The sequence below is a fragment of the Peromyscus leucopus genome, chromosome 16_21 (assembly GCF_004664715.2).
Source record: "Peromyscus leucopus breed LL Stock chromosome 16_21, UCI_PerLeu_2.1, whole genome shotgun sequence".
In the NCBI taxonomy this organism is placed as follows: domain Eukaryota; kingdom Metazoa; phylum Chordata; class Mammalia; order Rodentia; family Cricetidae; genus Peromyscus; species Peromyscus leucopus.
In genome coordinates, this window is record NC_051084.1 from 14,259,555 (window position 1) to 14,272,358 (window position 12,804).

At 51.5% G+C, this 12,804-nt stretch overlaps 2 protein-coding genes across 3 annotated transcripts; both read right to left on the reverse strand.

The window, feature by feature from the left end:
- Positions 1-537: 537 nt before the first annotated feature.
- Positions 538-3,883, reverse strand: LOC114703966 (trefoil factor 2). 2 transcript variants are annotated; one of them, XM_037199881.1, is made up of 4 exons: positions 3,679-3,883; positions 2,909-3,058; positions 1,884-2,044; positions 538-710 (listed from the first exon to the last, which is right to left on the reverse strand). In XM_037199881.1, the coding sequence occupies exons 1-4, from the start codon at positions 3,755-3,757 to the stop codon at positions 594-596; spliced, it is 507 nt and encodes a 168-aa protein (XP_037055776.1). In that variant the 5' UTR covers positions 3,758-3,883; the 3' UTR covers positions 538-593. The 2 variants fall into 2 exon arrangements, with proteins under 2 accessions (XP_037055776.1, XP_028740847.1); XM_028885014.2 differs by having other exon boundaries at positions 608-710; positions 1,898-2,044; positions 3,679-3,881.
- A 1,935-nt stretch (positions 3,884-5,818) lies between these two features.
- Positions 5,819-6,932, reverse strand: LOC119086729. The gene is given in 3 exon segments (XM_037199553.1): positions 5,819-6,172; positions 6,174-6,624; positions 6,823-6,932. Coding segments are annotated over 3 exon segments (915 nt in total).
- Positions 6,933-12,804: the final 5,872 nt, after the last annotated feature.

A 12,804-nucleotide genomic window follows, 5' to 3' on the forward strand; every position in this document is an offset into this window, starting at 1 on the left:
ACAGGTGGACTTGGACCCAAGTCCAAAGTGAGTACCTCGTTGAGCATTTAGTAAAAGTGATGGGTCTGGGGAATTGTGATCAGAAATCACGTGTTGCTCCTCTCAGTCAGAGGTCAGAGTCCTTTGAGTTCTTTAAAGAGATCTGAGTGTACAAAACCCTAGAGATGTGGCTTCTGAAGTTCACAGATGCAGAACACTGACATTACTGCAGTGCCCTCAAGTGTCCAGTGTCTTACAGCTCTCAGAGGGGATGAGGGTGTTGAGACTGTACCTCTTACCCATGTGTACATGCACACATTCATAGACTGTTGTTCACACAGGCACACACCAATGTATTCACAAACATGCCCGTATTCACGCACTTGTGCATATCCTCATGTACACACCATGTAGTCACACCCAAACACACACACACACACACACACACACACACACACACACACACACACACACCACACACACTCCCGGACATACTCACACATTCACATACACTCTGCCATCGTCCATCTGCCTCAAAGCAACCAAAATAAAATTTGCCAGGTTTTAAAGTTTTCTTTACTAGGAATATTGCCATGATTGGCCACTGCAGAGAGTCAGGATCGTTTATGAAAAGTCAGAAGTTGATGGAGTCCAGCTGAGACCTTTTTCCTCTGGCTTGCAGCTTGTAGGGAACCAGCAGCTGGACAGCAGGACCTCTCAGTAATGACAATCTGGAGGAGGAAAAGCAGGGTGGTGTGGTGGTATTGTGTTCCCCAAAATATTGTGTACTCTAATAAATTTATCTGGGGTCAGAGAACAGACAGCCACTAGATACAAAGGCTAGAAAATGGTGGCACTCACACCTTTAATCCTAGCATTCCAGAGATAGAAATCCCTCTGGATCTCTGTGAGTTCAAGGCCACATTGGAAATAGCCAAGCATGGTGACACACGCCTTTAATCCCAGAAAGCCAGCCTTTAATCCCAGAGAGTGGTGGTAGAAAGCAAAAAGATATATAAGGCGTGAGGACCAGAAACTAGAAGATTTGGCTGGTTAAGCATTTTGGCTGGTTAAGATTTTGGCTGGTTAAGCATTCAGGCTCTTGAGCAGTAATTCAGCTGAGACCCATTCCGGATGAGGACTCAGAGGCCTCCAGTCTGAGGAGACAAGACCAGCTGAGGATCCGGCGAGGTGAGATAGCTGCAGCTTGTTCTGTCTCTCTGACCTTCCAGTATTCACCCCAATAACTGGCTCTGGGTTTGATTTTATCAATAAGAACTTTTAAGATTCATGCTACAGGGTGGTTGGTAAGCATGCCAAGGAGCAACGAGTGCCTGCGCTCAGTAGTGTGGCCCCTCATAACCAACAGGTGCCGAGGAAGGACAAAATGGGAAAGGATGACCGCCAAGCCTTGGCATTCTCTGAGGGCCTGTTCTCCCCAAACACTAGAAATTTCCCAGAGGAACCTGCCGACCAGTGTGTGTGGTCACACAACAAACCTCACAGGTGTCGCTAATTCAGGAAAACACCTGCTGCCCATGCCGGAGTGTCAGAGTTCCGAACCCCTGAACTCCCACAATAAGGCAGGTGAGGTGGGACATGTCTATAACCTTCCTGTTGGGAGTGGGTTGGGGTGCACGTAGACAGACCCCTGGAGCTCACTGTCCAGCCAGCCTACACAATCAGTGAACTCAAAGTTCAAAGATGGACCTGGTGGAGAGAGGCTAAGGGAGACATCCAATATCAAACTCCAGCCTCCACACACCTGTGAATGTACACACACACACACACACACACACACACACACACACACAAATACACACACACATACACACACAGGAGGGGTCCTCAGCAGGTGGGAGTGGATGGGAGAAGCTCATGCCAGGCCCTAGGTGGACCCTCACCTGCAACCATTTACCTTCCACAGACTGTGGGTAGAAACACCAGGGCACGTCAGAGCTCAGGTTGGAAAAGCAGCAGTTTCGAACAGCACACTCCTCAGGGCTCATGCCCGGGTACCCACAATCCTTTCGGGCTGACTCTTCCATGACACACTGCTCTGATTCTGGTTATGGGGGAAGCAGCATACAAGATTCTGTCAGGCTAGCCGCTCACTGAAGGCCACCAGTCCCACCTTTCCAAAGACACTGGAGTTGCAGCCTCAGTGTGTCCCAAGGAGCTCCTTGGGTTGGTGTCTCAGCACAGTAAGAACTAGTGACCGGCTGTGCTTCCCACAGGAGGACACTAGTATAGGGAGGTCAGCACAGGTGGGAATATCACAGAACTGGAACCTTGAGAAAACCATATCACCCTTTCTGGACTCAGGGTTCAGCTTTGTTTAATGTGAGTAGCCCACTGTACCAAGCCCAAGGGAGACTTAAAGACCCTGATCATGAGAAGGGCCTAGCACATGGCCACAAACAACCCGATTTTCCTTTAAAGTACACAGAACCCTTGGGAGAGAATATTCAATCATGAGTGTGCCCCAATGGCAAGATCCATGCCTGCGGTGGACACACACACAGCTAGCCTTGTGCATACTGTATTCACAGTTTGCCCTGGCTTCAAACACATTCAAAAATAAAAATAAAAAAAAATGCTGCCAGAAGCCTCAACACTCTACTTAACATCTGAAGTCTGTTTGCCAGGGTGGTGATGCCATCTTACCCAACACCTGTATTTCCTTTCAACAGCACCTTTTGAATTATGGTTTTAAGTCTAGGGGGGAAACATTCAGGTCTGCTCACAGGCAAGTGTACATACAGGGCTTCTGGATGTCAGGAAAGGTCTAGAAGAGACACTAAGGCTTCCTTTTCCTAAGCCTGGGCTAGCTCTAGACAGCCAGGCTTCCAAGAACTTGCTCTAGACCTTGCCCAGGGCCCCATCCTAAGCTGACAGCAGGAAGAAGTCCCAGATCTCCAAAGTATACCTTGGTTTGGAAGTGGGAGGAAACACCAGGGGACCCCACTGATGCTGGAATCAAAGCAACATCCAAGATTGAAGCACTGCTCGCTGGCGATGCCCAGGTAGCCACAGTTCTTTCTGTTCTGTGGTGTAATCCTTGAGCACTGACAGGGAGCTGTGGAGAGATCCATTCATGGTCGAACCTGTCCAAGGTGCCATATGCCTGCCTCCCCCTGCTCTGGGCCCTCAGGGACCTTCCAAAGTCCTATGACCCCAGGACTGACATGGAGGCTTATTTTGCCCATGTTAGAGCTATTGACTTCCTCCTGAGGAAACCACGGGATTATTGAAACAGCTTCATTTGTTAAAAAAAAAACAAAAAAACAAAAAAACAAAAAAACAAAAAAAAAACAAAAACAAACAAACAAAAAAAAAAAAAACAAGGCCACACAAACCTTCTGTAAAGATGATGGCCTTGTGGACCTGGGCAGAGATCCAGGTAGAAGGGGACAAGATGGGCCCAGGGCAGCAGGCCCTGCTGTCCTCCTAACCAGGCTGACACCTGTGGACTCGGCCCTTCTGAATAGGAGTCACTGGTTTAGCCCCACAAGCAGCACCCAGACTGCAGGGTGCTGTCTATTTCCTTGCTAGCTGTCACCCTGCCTTTGTCCTTTGAGGGAACATCTAGAAAAACCCCACCTAGTACAGGGGATGGGTGACCCACAGCCCACCACTCATGGGGACTCAAGCAGGTTTCACCTCCCACCTGAGGGATCACCCTGGACTTTTACTTACAGGGTTTCTGGCCCTCCACCAGAGCATACAGCCCCAAGACCAGGACCACTGCCAGGAGAGGGGCTCCTCGAGGACCCATGTCTGCTCCACTGTATCTGGGCAGCCTGCAGAATGTCTAGTTCCCACTGCCTGATGTTTTATTCGCTCCTCTCTGTTTGCTCAATGGCTCTGAGAACCTCCCCCTATCAGTAGCCCCAGCCCTCTGGATCCTTTGTGCTGAAGAGCTGACACAGCTCCACGTGGAGGCCTGAAGGAGGTGGGAGAAATTCCTGAGAGTGCAGTCACACAAGGCTTCCAGGCTGGGTCACGCTAGCCTCTATAAGCATAGCTGCTCCCTTCCCATGGCAGGAAGCAAGGTCTTGCCAGGCTAGAGATGTGGGGCATGGGCCACATGTCCAGCTGGAGCTGGGCTCTCTCAGGGTCACACCCAGAAAGGAATTAGCCATGTGTTACCCTGAATAATTTTTGTGGCCATCATAGTGACATCTGAATTTTTTAAAAAATATTTGTAGTGAGGCTTTACGGGAACTGAACAGCACTGAGAAGAATATTCCATACAAGACCTTCTGGGATTAGGCATCTCACAGGACTGTGAGAGGCACCTTCAGGGTACCTAGTTTGCACCACTGATGCAGAGCATACCCTGCCTCACCCTGTTTCCTGCCAGCCTCAAGGACTGTGTCCACAAAGATCAGATGACAGGGCCCAAAGGATCAGTCAGGACAGGCAGTTTTTATCACCCCTGATGGTGGACATTATTTGTCCCACAGGGATCCTTTGCATTCCCTCAGATGGTGCCCAGCACTGAGTTGTCCACAGTGAGATACCATGGAGAAGGGCTTTGTTCACTGGACACAGAGAACAAAAGCCAGGGCTTCATGAGAACTCAAAGGGGGAAATGACAGAGTAGAAGAGGAGAGAGGAGCTGTGTGTTTGTTCCTTGGGGCTGAAAGGATGTGTGTATCTGTGGGTGAAAGGCTACAGAGTCAGTGACCAGGATTCAGATTCTGAAAGCCCTGGTCTCAACCCAGGCTTTATGGGCCTGAATCCTCAGTGCCTCTCCTGGTTCTTCCCCCTGAGTCCTGAAAACCCAGCCGGAGTCCATTTCCCTGCAGCACACACTACCATGATGTCACACCCTTGTTAGGTGTTGGTTGTTTTGTTTTGTTGTCAACTTGACACAAGACAGGGTCATCTTGAAAGACCCCCAGGGGAGATCTTCCTTCAGGAGAGACCCCAAACCCAAGGAACACACCGAAACCACAGATCAGATGCAAACAGCAAGAGGGTTTATTAGATACACAGGTACCCAGGGCCAAGTCTCTCGGAGGACTTGCGCGCCTTCCTAGGGCAAGGGGGACTTTTTATGGGATCCCAGGGGCAGAGGCACGGTTACAGAAGTGAGAAGCATAGTTACAGGGTCCCTATTGGTTGTTTCAAAGAAGGCCAGGGTGAACTTGGGGTCGTATGTGTGTGGCTGACTTGGCCTTGCCCAGGGTATAGTGGGTGTTTTTCCAGCCCAGCTGCTTATTCCTCAAGGCCAGGGGGCCAGCCATAAAATATCCTGATTTGACTCAACTGTTTTTCTCCCAAGGCCGCTGACCACAGTTCTCTCTCTCCCAAGGCCGGATGGCTGGCCATAGTTATCTCTCTCAAGGCCGGGTGGCCAGCCAGCCACAGCTGTGACTCCTGTTTTTCTGATTCCTTTAGAATGGCATTTCTTAGGCTAAGTTATTGGGGGGGGAGCATTTCATCGGCCCAACGCCCCAGGTCCTCATAATGGAGTGGGGGTCTTTAATTCCCCCATTTTCTTTTGTACCAAGTGGAATCTTTCATTTTAGGATGGAGAATAAGGGGTCAGCTCCATCTCTGACTGTCTGAGCCTCTGATATTGCTGGGTTAGGATCAAAGCCTGGACAACAGAAACCCTATCCTTGATGAATTGCACCAATCTGTTGAGGATGCATGGCCCAAACAATAAAATGAGCAGGAGGATGATTAGGGGGCCCATAATGGTGGAGACAAGGGTCGTAAACCATGGTGACCTTTGGAACCATCCTTCAAACCATCCCTGTTGAGACTCGAATAATTGTTGTCTCTGTTTTAATCTTTTTTTTTAATTTAGCCATGTTATCCTTGACTACTCCAGTATGATCTGCATAGAAGCAGCATTCTTCTTTGAGGGCAGCACTACTTCTGATAGGGATGTCAAGGATTTTTCTAACGCACTAACCGATTCCTCTAGGGCTTTGATGTCTGTATTTATGGCTACTTGGAGCTGTCTGAATTGGCCGGTCTCCATAAGGTCTGCGGTCCCTGTATCTACCCTGGCAGCTATTCTGCCCATGGTAATTCCTCCCAGTAACAGGGCCAGCGTCAGGGAAACAGGCTCTCTGGTGATGGCCCTCCTAATGTCAGGAGGACTATTAGGGGGATCAAGGGGACCCCGGGTGAGTCTTATCTTTAGTGGGTTTGGGGAGCGTTGAACTAGATGTCTCGGTGCTCGTGCTCTCAGCTTCGTTGGGTTCCTTGGCAGCCTTCACATGCGACGCGTAGACCCAAGCCGCTATCCCGTCAATCTTGAGTGCGGTGGGAGTAGTTAAGAGGACGGTGTATGGTCCTTTCCACCTCGGCTCTAGGTTCCTGGATTGATGGCGTCGGACCCAGACAGAGTCCCCAATCTTGAATGGGTGAGGCACCACCGGGCGGTTCAGTTGCTCCCGGTAGGCGTCGGCCAGGGGTTTCCACACCGTCTTTTGCACCAATTGGAGGGCTTGGAGGTGCGCCTCCAGGGTAGGGCTAGTGGCAAAAGAGGAGATATCAGGGTGAAGGAAATTTACAATTGGTGGGGGAGCCCCATACATAATCTCAAACGGGGTTAGGCCGTGAGGCCCAGGAGTATTTCGGGCTTGGTAAAGGGCTAGTGGGAGTAGGAGCACCCAATCTCTAGTGCCAGTTGCAAGCGTTAATTTGGTTAAAGTCTCCTTAATGGTTCTATTTGCACGTTCTACCTGTCCTGAGCTCTGGGGGTGGTATGCACAATGAAGTTTCCAATCGATCCCCAGTAGCCTGGCCACCTTCTGACTTACCTGGGAGACGAAGGCGGGCCCATTGTCTGACCCCAATATCTGGGGCATTTCATACCTGGGAAAGATGTCATCCAGGAGTTTCTTGGTTACCACGTTAGCGGTCTCCTTCTTGGTAGGGAAGGCCTCTGTCCATCCATGATGTAAGCTTGTCGCTCGGGGTTCCATTCCGCCCCCATTTTCTTTGTTAGTTCCTGGTCCTCCGGGCTTCCGCCATCCGGAGGGCCTGGGTCAGCGCGATCAGCTCTGCTCTTTGGGCCGATGTTCCAGGTGGCAGCGGTGAGGCCCAAATTACCTCTGATTCGGTGGTGACGGCTGCTCCGGCCCTCCGTTCTCCTTCTTGGAGGAAGCTGCTCCCATCCATGAACCAGATAAAATCTGGGTTCGACAGCGGTTGATCTGTTAGGTCGGAGCGGGTGCCATGGGCCTCCGCCAGAATCTGGAGGCAATTGTGCTCCTTGGATGGGTCTGGCAAGGGCAGCAGGTTTGCGGGGTTGAGGGAGAAAACTGGTCCGAACACCACTCGGTCTGTGTCTAACAACAGAGCCTGGTAGTGGGTCATCCTGGAATTTGAGAGCCATCTATCTGGGGGCTGCCGGACCAGAGCTTCCACCGCATGGGAGGATAACACAGTTAATGGCTGTCCCAAAGTCAGTTTCCCTGCATCCTTGAGCAAAACAGCAATGGCGGCTACCATGCGCAGACAGGGGGGCCATCCTGCAGCTACCAGGTCTAATTTCTTGGATAGATAAGCTACAGGTCTCTTTCATGGCCCCAGTCTCTGTACCAGCACTCCTTTTGCAAAGCCTGAGTTCTCGTCCACGAACAGTTCAAAGGGCTTAGTCAGATCTGGTAGGCCAAGAGCCGGTGACCCAAGTAAGGTTCTCTTAATTCGTTGAAAGGCCTGTTGTTGCTCCTCTCCCCAGTGGAACATGGTCCCAGGCTTGGTGAGAGGATACAGGGGGGCAGCCATCTCGGCAAAACCTGGGATCCAGAGGCGGCAGTAGCCGGCTGTACCTAGGAACTCCCTCACCTGGCGGGGGTTCTGTCCAGATGCCAGCTGAACCTTTTTCTCAGTAGTCCATCGATACCTCCTGCTACCTGTGGCTCCCTGGACCAAAGCTGTGCGGTCACTGAGAGAGCCTCCAGTATGGGTCAGGACTGAATGTTGAACACCAGTGTCCACTAGGAAGGTCATTGGCTGCCCCCCAATCTTGAGAGTTATCCTAGGCTGGGGGGTGGGGCTCCTGGCCTTGACCTCCCTAATCCTCCAGATTGAGGAGGTCTGTGGCCCTTGGCTTAGTTCTCCGAGACCCTTGAGGCTTCTTTGATCAGTCATGAGCCCAATGTCCTCTCTGTTTACAGTAAGCACACTGGTCTTTGTCAAGCGGTGTCCTTCTTTGATCTCCCGTCCTAACTCCCTCTCTGACCTGTCCCTGAGACATTACAGTGGCCAGGACTTTATTTATTTTTTATGACGTTTTTTTTTATCTCTCTCTCTCTTTTTTTAAAACACTTTTTTTTGCCTCTCTCAATAAATCTTTCCAAGAACACTGCCGGCGTCTCTTTCTTTCCCTGGATCATATTTTTAACCTGAGCCGAATTGATAGGGCTTCTAGCTGCCCCTCGGAGACCCGCTAAGAGCAACTGGCGATAGAGACGTAGGCGCTCCCTACCTTCTGGGGACGCGAAGTCCCAGTTCGGGCGGGTGAGGGGAAAGGCTGCATTAGGCAATTGGGTGGGTCTTCCATCGTCTCCTGGAACCTGCTTCCGAGCCTCCAGGAAGGCTCGCTGCTAAGGGGGAGGGCCCTGGATTCTTTTTGGCTGATTCGTCGCACTTTCCTCGTAGGCAACCAGCAATTGGGGAGGGAGCCGGAGCCTCATCCTCCTGCTCTCTCTCTGTAGAGGCTGTTCAGGTGCCTCTGCGGGGGCTGCCGGTCCCTCCGGCGCCCGATTCCCCGGGTATGGCGGCGGGTCCTCTGTTAGAGGGGTCAATAAGAGATGAATTGGGGTCTGGGGGGAGGACAGGAGCCTTAGGGGGATCCTTCCGTGGGAGAACAGGGTAAAGGGAGGAGGTAGGAGGGGCGAGAGGGAGCGGTGGTGCTGTCGGGGGGCTGTAACACTCGGGGCGGGGTGACTCGGCGTCCACGGGTGACGCCGCCCCCGAGCCACCTTCCCCACACCAGGCCCTCCCAGCCGTCCCAGAGCTGGTCACGCAGCGCACCGCCAAGGTGGAAGTGCACCCGGCGGCCATGGCCGACCCCACCCCCGACCCCGCCCACGCGCCCCCCCGCCACATCCCGCGCCCGCCGCCGGAGCGGTGGAACGCGGGGAGAGGAAACGACACGCTGGTGGAGGGGTCGGGAGGAACAGGAAGCGGGAGAGATCCGCGGCTTCCTATGGCTGTTTCTAGGAGGAGAACGGTTAAACAGAAAACAAAAAACGACAGACAAACACAAATGAGACTAACACGCGCTGCGCGGCTTCGGTTCCAAACCGAAAGCAAAACCAGAAGGAGACTGCGAGGGTCCGGATCCCTCTTCTCCCGAAAAACCATGCCCCAGAGGGGACTTCAGACCGTGCCCCAGAGGGGACTTCAGACACCCGTGGAACGTCTTCCAGGGTCACGGTGGCGAAGTCCGAGCCCGCCAGCTCCTTCAGCCCCACTGCCACAGACAGATTCAGGCGCGCAGACAAACAGACAACATTCAACACTCAGACAGGACAGGGATGACATACACTGAGGCTGGCTTACCTCCTGACGGTGGGTCGGTGGTCCCAGGGAGGGGTCTCTTTCCCCGTACGGGCCACCAAATGAAAGACCCCCCAGGGGAGATCTTCCTTCCAGAGAGACCCCAAACCCAAGGAACACACCGAAACCACAGATCAGATGCAAACAGCAAGAGGGTTTATTAGATACACAGGTACCCAGGGCCAAGTCTCTCGGAGGACTTGCACGCCTTCCTAGGGCAAGGGGGACTTTTTATGGGATCCCAGGGGCAGAGGCGCGGTTACAGAAGTGAGAAGCATAGTTACAGGGTCCCTATTGGTTGTTTCAAAGAAGGCCAGGGTGAACTTGGGGTCGTATGTGTGTGGTTGACTTGGCCTTGCCCAGGGTATAGTGGGTGTTTTTCCAGCCCAGCTGCTTATTCCTCAAGGCCAGGGGGCCAGCCATAAAATATCCTGATTTGACTCAACTGTTTTTCTCCCAAGGCCGCTGACCACAGTTCTCTCTCTCCCAAGGCCGGATGGCTGGCCATAGTTATCTCTCTCAAGGCCGGGTGGCCAGCCAGCCACAGCTGTGACTCCTGTTTTTCTGATTCCTTTAGAATGGCATTTCTTAGGCTAAGTTATTGGGGGGGAGCATTTCATCGGCCCAACGCCCCAGGTCCTCATAATGGAGTGGTGGTCTTTAAATCTGGCAAGAGGAAACCGAGGTCCTGCTTCTATAAGAAAGCAGGCTGAGCAAGCCATGGGGAGGAAGCCAGCAAGCAGCATTTCTACATGGTCTCTGCTTTAGTTCGGGCCTCCGGGTTCCTGCTTGGAGCTCCTGCCCTGTCTTCCCTAAATGACTGACTGTGATAGAGCTGTGGAGGCCAAATAATCCCTTTGCTGTCCAAGCTTCTTTCTGCAGCAAACTCGGACAATCATCAAATTATGAGCTGATCCATCACCCATTATCTCAAATATTCTCATTCCTTCCTTGCTCTGGTTCACATCCTAACCCAACTCCTCCTGCCCTGCCAGAGGTTCTTCTGATGTCATCTGTCCCCTAAAGGGACACTCATCCATCTATGTTGTTCCCTTGGAACACCCCCCACCCAGTCCCCTGTAGAAGCCTGTGCCCTACAGATAACCATTGCGTCAGTGTTGATGAGGAGCTGAGGGCATGACAATAGACAGCCATATCTGTAGAACCAGACCATGGTCCCACCACAGACGCTCTGGATGAGCTCAAGGATGCAGTTTCTACTTGTACAAAATCTGGTAGGTACTGTGGGATGCAGGCTCTGAGCTGTACCACCTCTATTGCACCTACCCCACTTGGGTTCCCTGACTTGCCTCCTGCATCACGGACTCAATCCCAAGGTCATTGATCCAGAGCTTGGTACCATCTCCAAAGGCTTCAGTACTGCTTATAACATCCAGATTCATGGCTGCCCAGCTCTGTATCTTCTGTATCCTCTCCTGGACTCTAGGACTCCCCCTTGTTCTCTCACTTAGAACCTAGAGTCTACTAGGACAAAACACAGGTGTCTTCTGTTATGGATGTTCTCACTTCTAGCTCTTTCTATGTGGTGGCAACAACAGCTGCTTCCTAAATCCTAACCTTCTAATCCATAGCTGCTCAGCTCTCCCTCTGACCGCACCCTTCTCCTCCAGCCTGGCTTCCACAGGTCTCACATCACCCTATTACAATACCAGGGACACCTGACTGCCTCCTCCCTTGAGGTTCACAGACGCTCTAGAACATGGTTGTACAAGCCTCCATGCATTCTCTTTAGGAAGCCATGACTCTGCAGGGCTGTGGTTCTTCTCACATCTGCTCTTCACCTTCTCTCCACCCCAATGCCCCCTCACACCTTGAGGGTGGTGGTATATATCCATTCAGGAATCTTAACAAATGGGAACTCCTTGGTTACTAGCCAGGCATCCTCTTCTGCCCACATAGAAAGAGATCCAGACCAACCTCTCTAGGACTGGATTCTAAAACACAGTCAAATGATGGGGATGCATGAGAGAGGAGCAACCAGGCAAATCCCCCAATGCCCTGTTTTCTTTGTGGAGGTAGGGAGACCAGACTTGGCACAGTTCTCTAGTTAAGTTGCAGAGATGTGAGAATTAGGAGCTAATAGGCTCAGGCCAGAACCAGTGTAGCTGGGTAGGAGAAGGGAGAAACTGCAACCCCAGAAGTTGAATGTGAGTCACCTGAATTCTTAGTCAAATCCTTAACTGCCTTGACCCGAAGGCCAGACAAATGGGATATTGAGGAATGAATGGTGGCCAGGAGCCTGAACTGAACATGTGCTGTGGTTCTTATACTCTAGAATCACATGGACTCTACCCTGCCTGAGGAAGAATTCTATGAGCCACCCAAGGATTGGTTAGAGACACAGAGGCACAACATAGAAACTGACTGATTATTCAAGAGTGGGGTGCTCCAGGCCCATTGTAGCAGAACTTCAAACAGGTCTTGAAAGAATCAAGCTCTTCTGCAAGTTGCCAGGACAAAAGACCACAGGCCCAGGCTTGAGAGCACTCATGTGTCCTTCTGAACTTCTGGAGGTTGGAAGCACAAGATGAAGGTGTCCGCAGGGCCAGTTCATTGTGAAGCCCTCCTCAACAGGAAGAAGGCAGCATCTTCCTGTGTTTCACAAGGCTGCCCCTCTGTGGATTATAACTGACACAGATTTACCTTAGGCAGCCACCATAATATTCCATCTCTCCATATAGTCACATTCTGAGATCGTAGAGGTGAGGGGACAGAGTTCAACCAAAGGACAGCTGACTGAGCAAAGATCTACGCTTTTCTAAGGAAGATAACAAAACACAGACACACTCAACAACACAGTGATGCTATGATGTATGTGTTAGTTATTTATCTCATGCTGTAACAAAAGGACCCACAGCTTAAGAGAGGGACGGCTCATTTTGGTTCTTGGTTTCCTTGAAGGCATGATTGGCAGCATGGTTTGATGGCCGTGGGAATGCAGGCAGAACTCCTCATGTGCTGATCAGAGAGCTCAGGACAGAATTAGAAATGGTTTAACTTTCAAGGCCTGCACCTGCCGCTGCTAGCTAGGCAACATATCCCAAAGGCTCTGTTCCCTCTCACTGCCCCATCAAAAACTATGATGCCTTGCCTGGACCAAGTGTTCAAACTGAGCTCAGTGAGAGACTTTTCAAGCTCAAGCCCTACCTCCCGCATCTGGCCTTCCATAGGCCCATGGCCACCACATGATGCAAAATGCATTCTCCAAATGACCCCAGAGTCTTAGAGGTCCCAGCACTGTCTAAAAAGCCAAAATGTCTACTGAGA

Coding starts and splice junctions, on each gene's coding strand:
- LOC114703966 (XM_037199881.1), bottom strand. CDS start 3,757: ATGGGTCCTCGAGGAGCCCCTCTCCTGGCAGTGGTCCTGGTCTTGGGG. Junction 3,059..3,678: donor GGTGGAGGGCCAGAAACCCT/GTAAGTAAAAGT, acceptor ATCTCTCCACAG/CTCCCTGTCAGTGCTCAAGG. Junction 711..1,883: donor TGGAAGGTAAATGGTTGCAG/GTGAGGGTCCAC, acceptor TTCCTCCTCCAG/ATTGTCATTACTGAGAGGTC.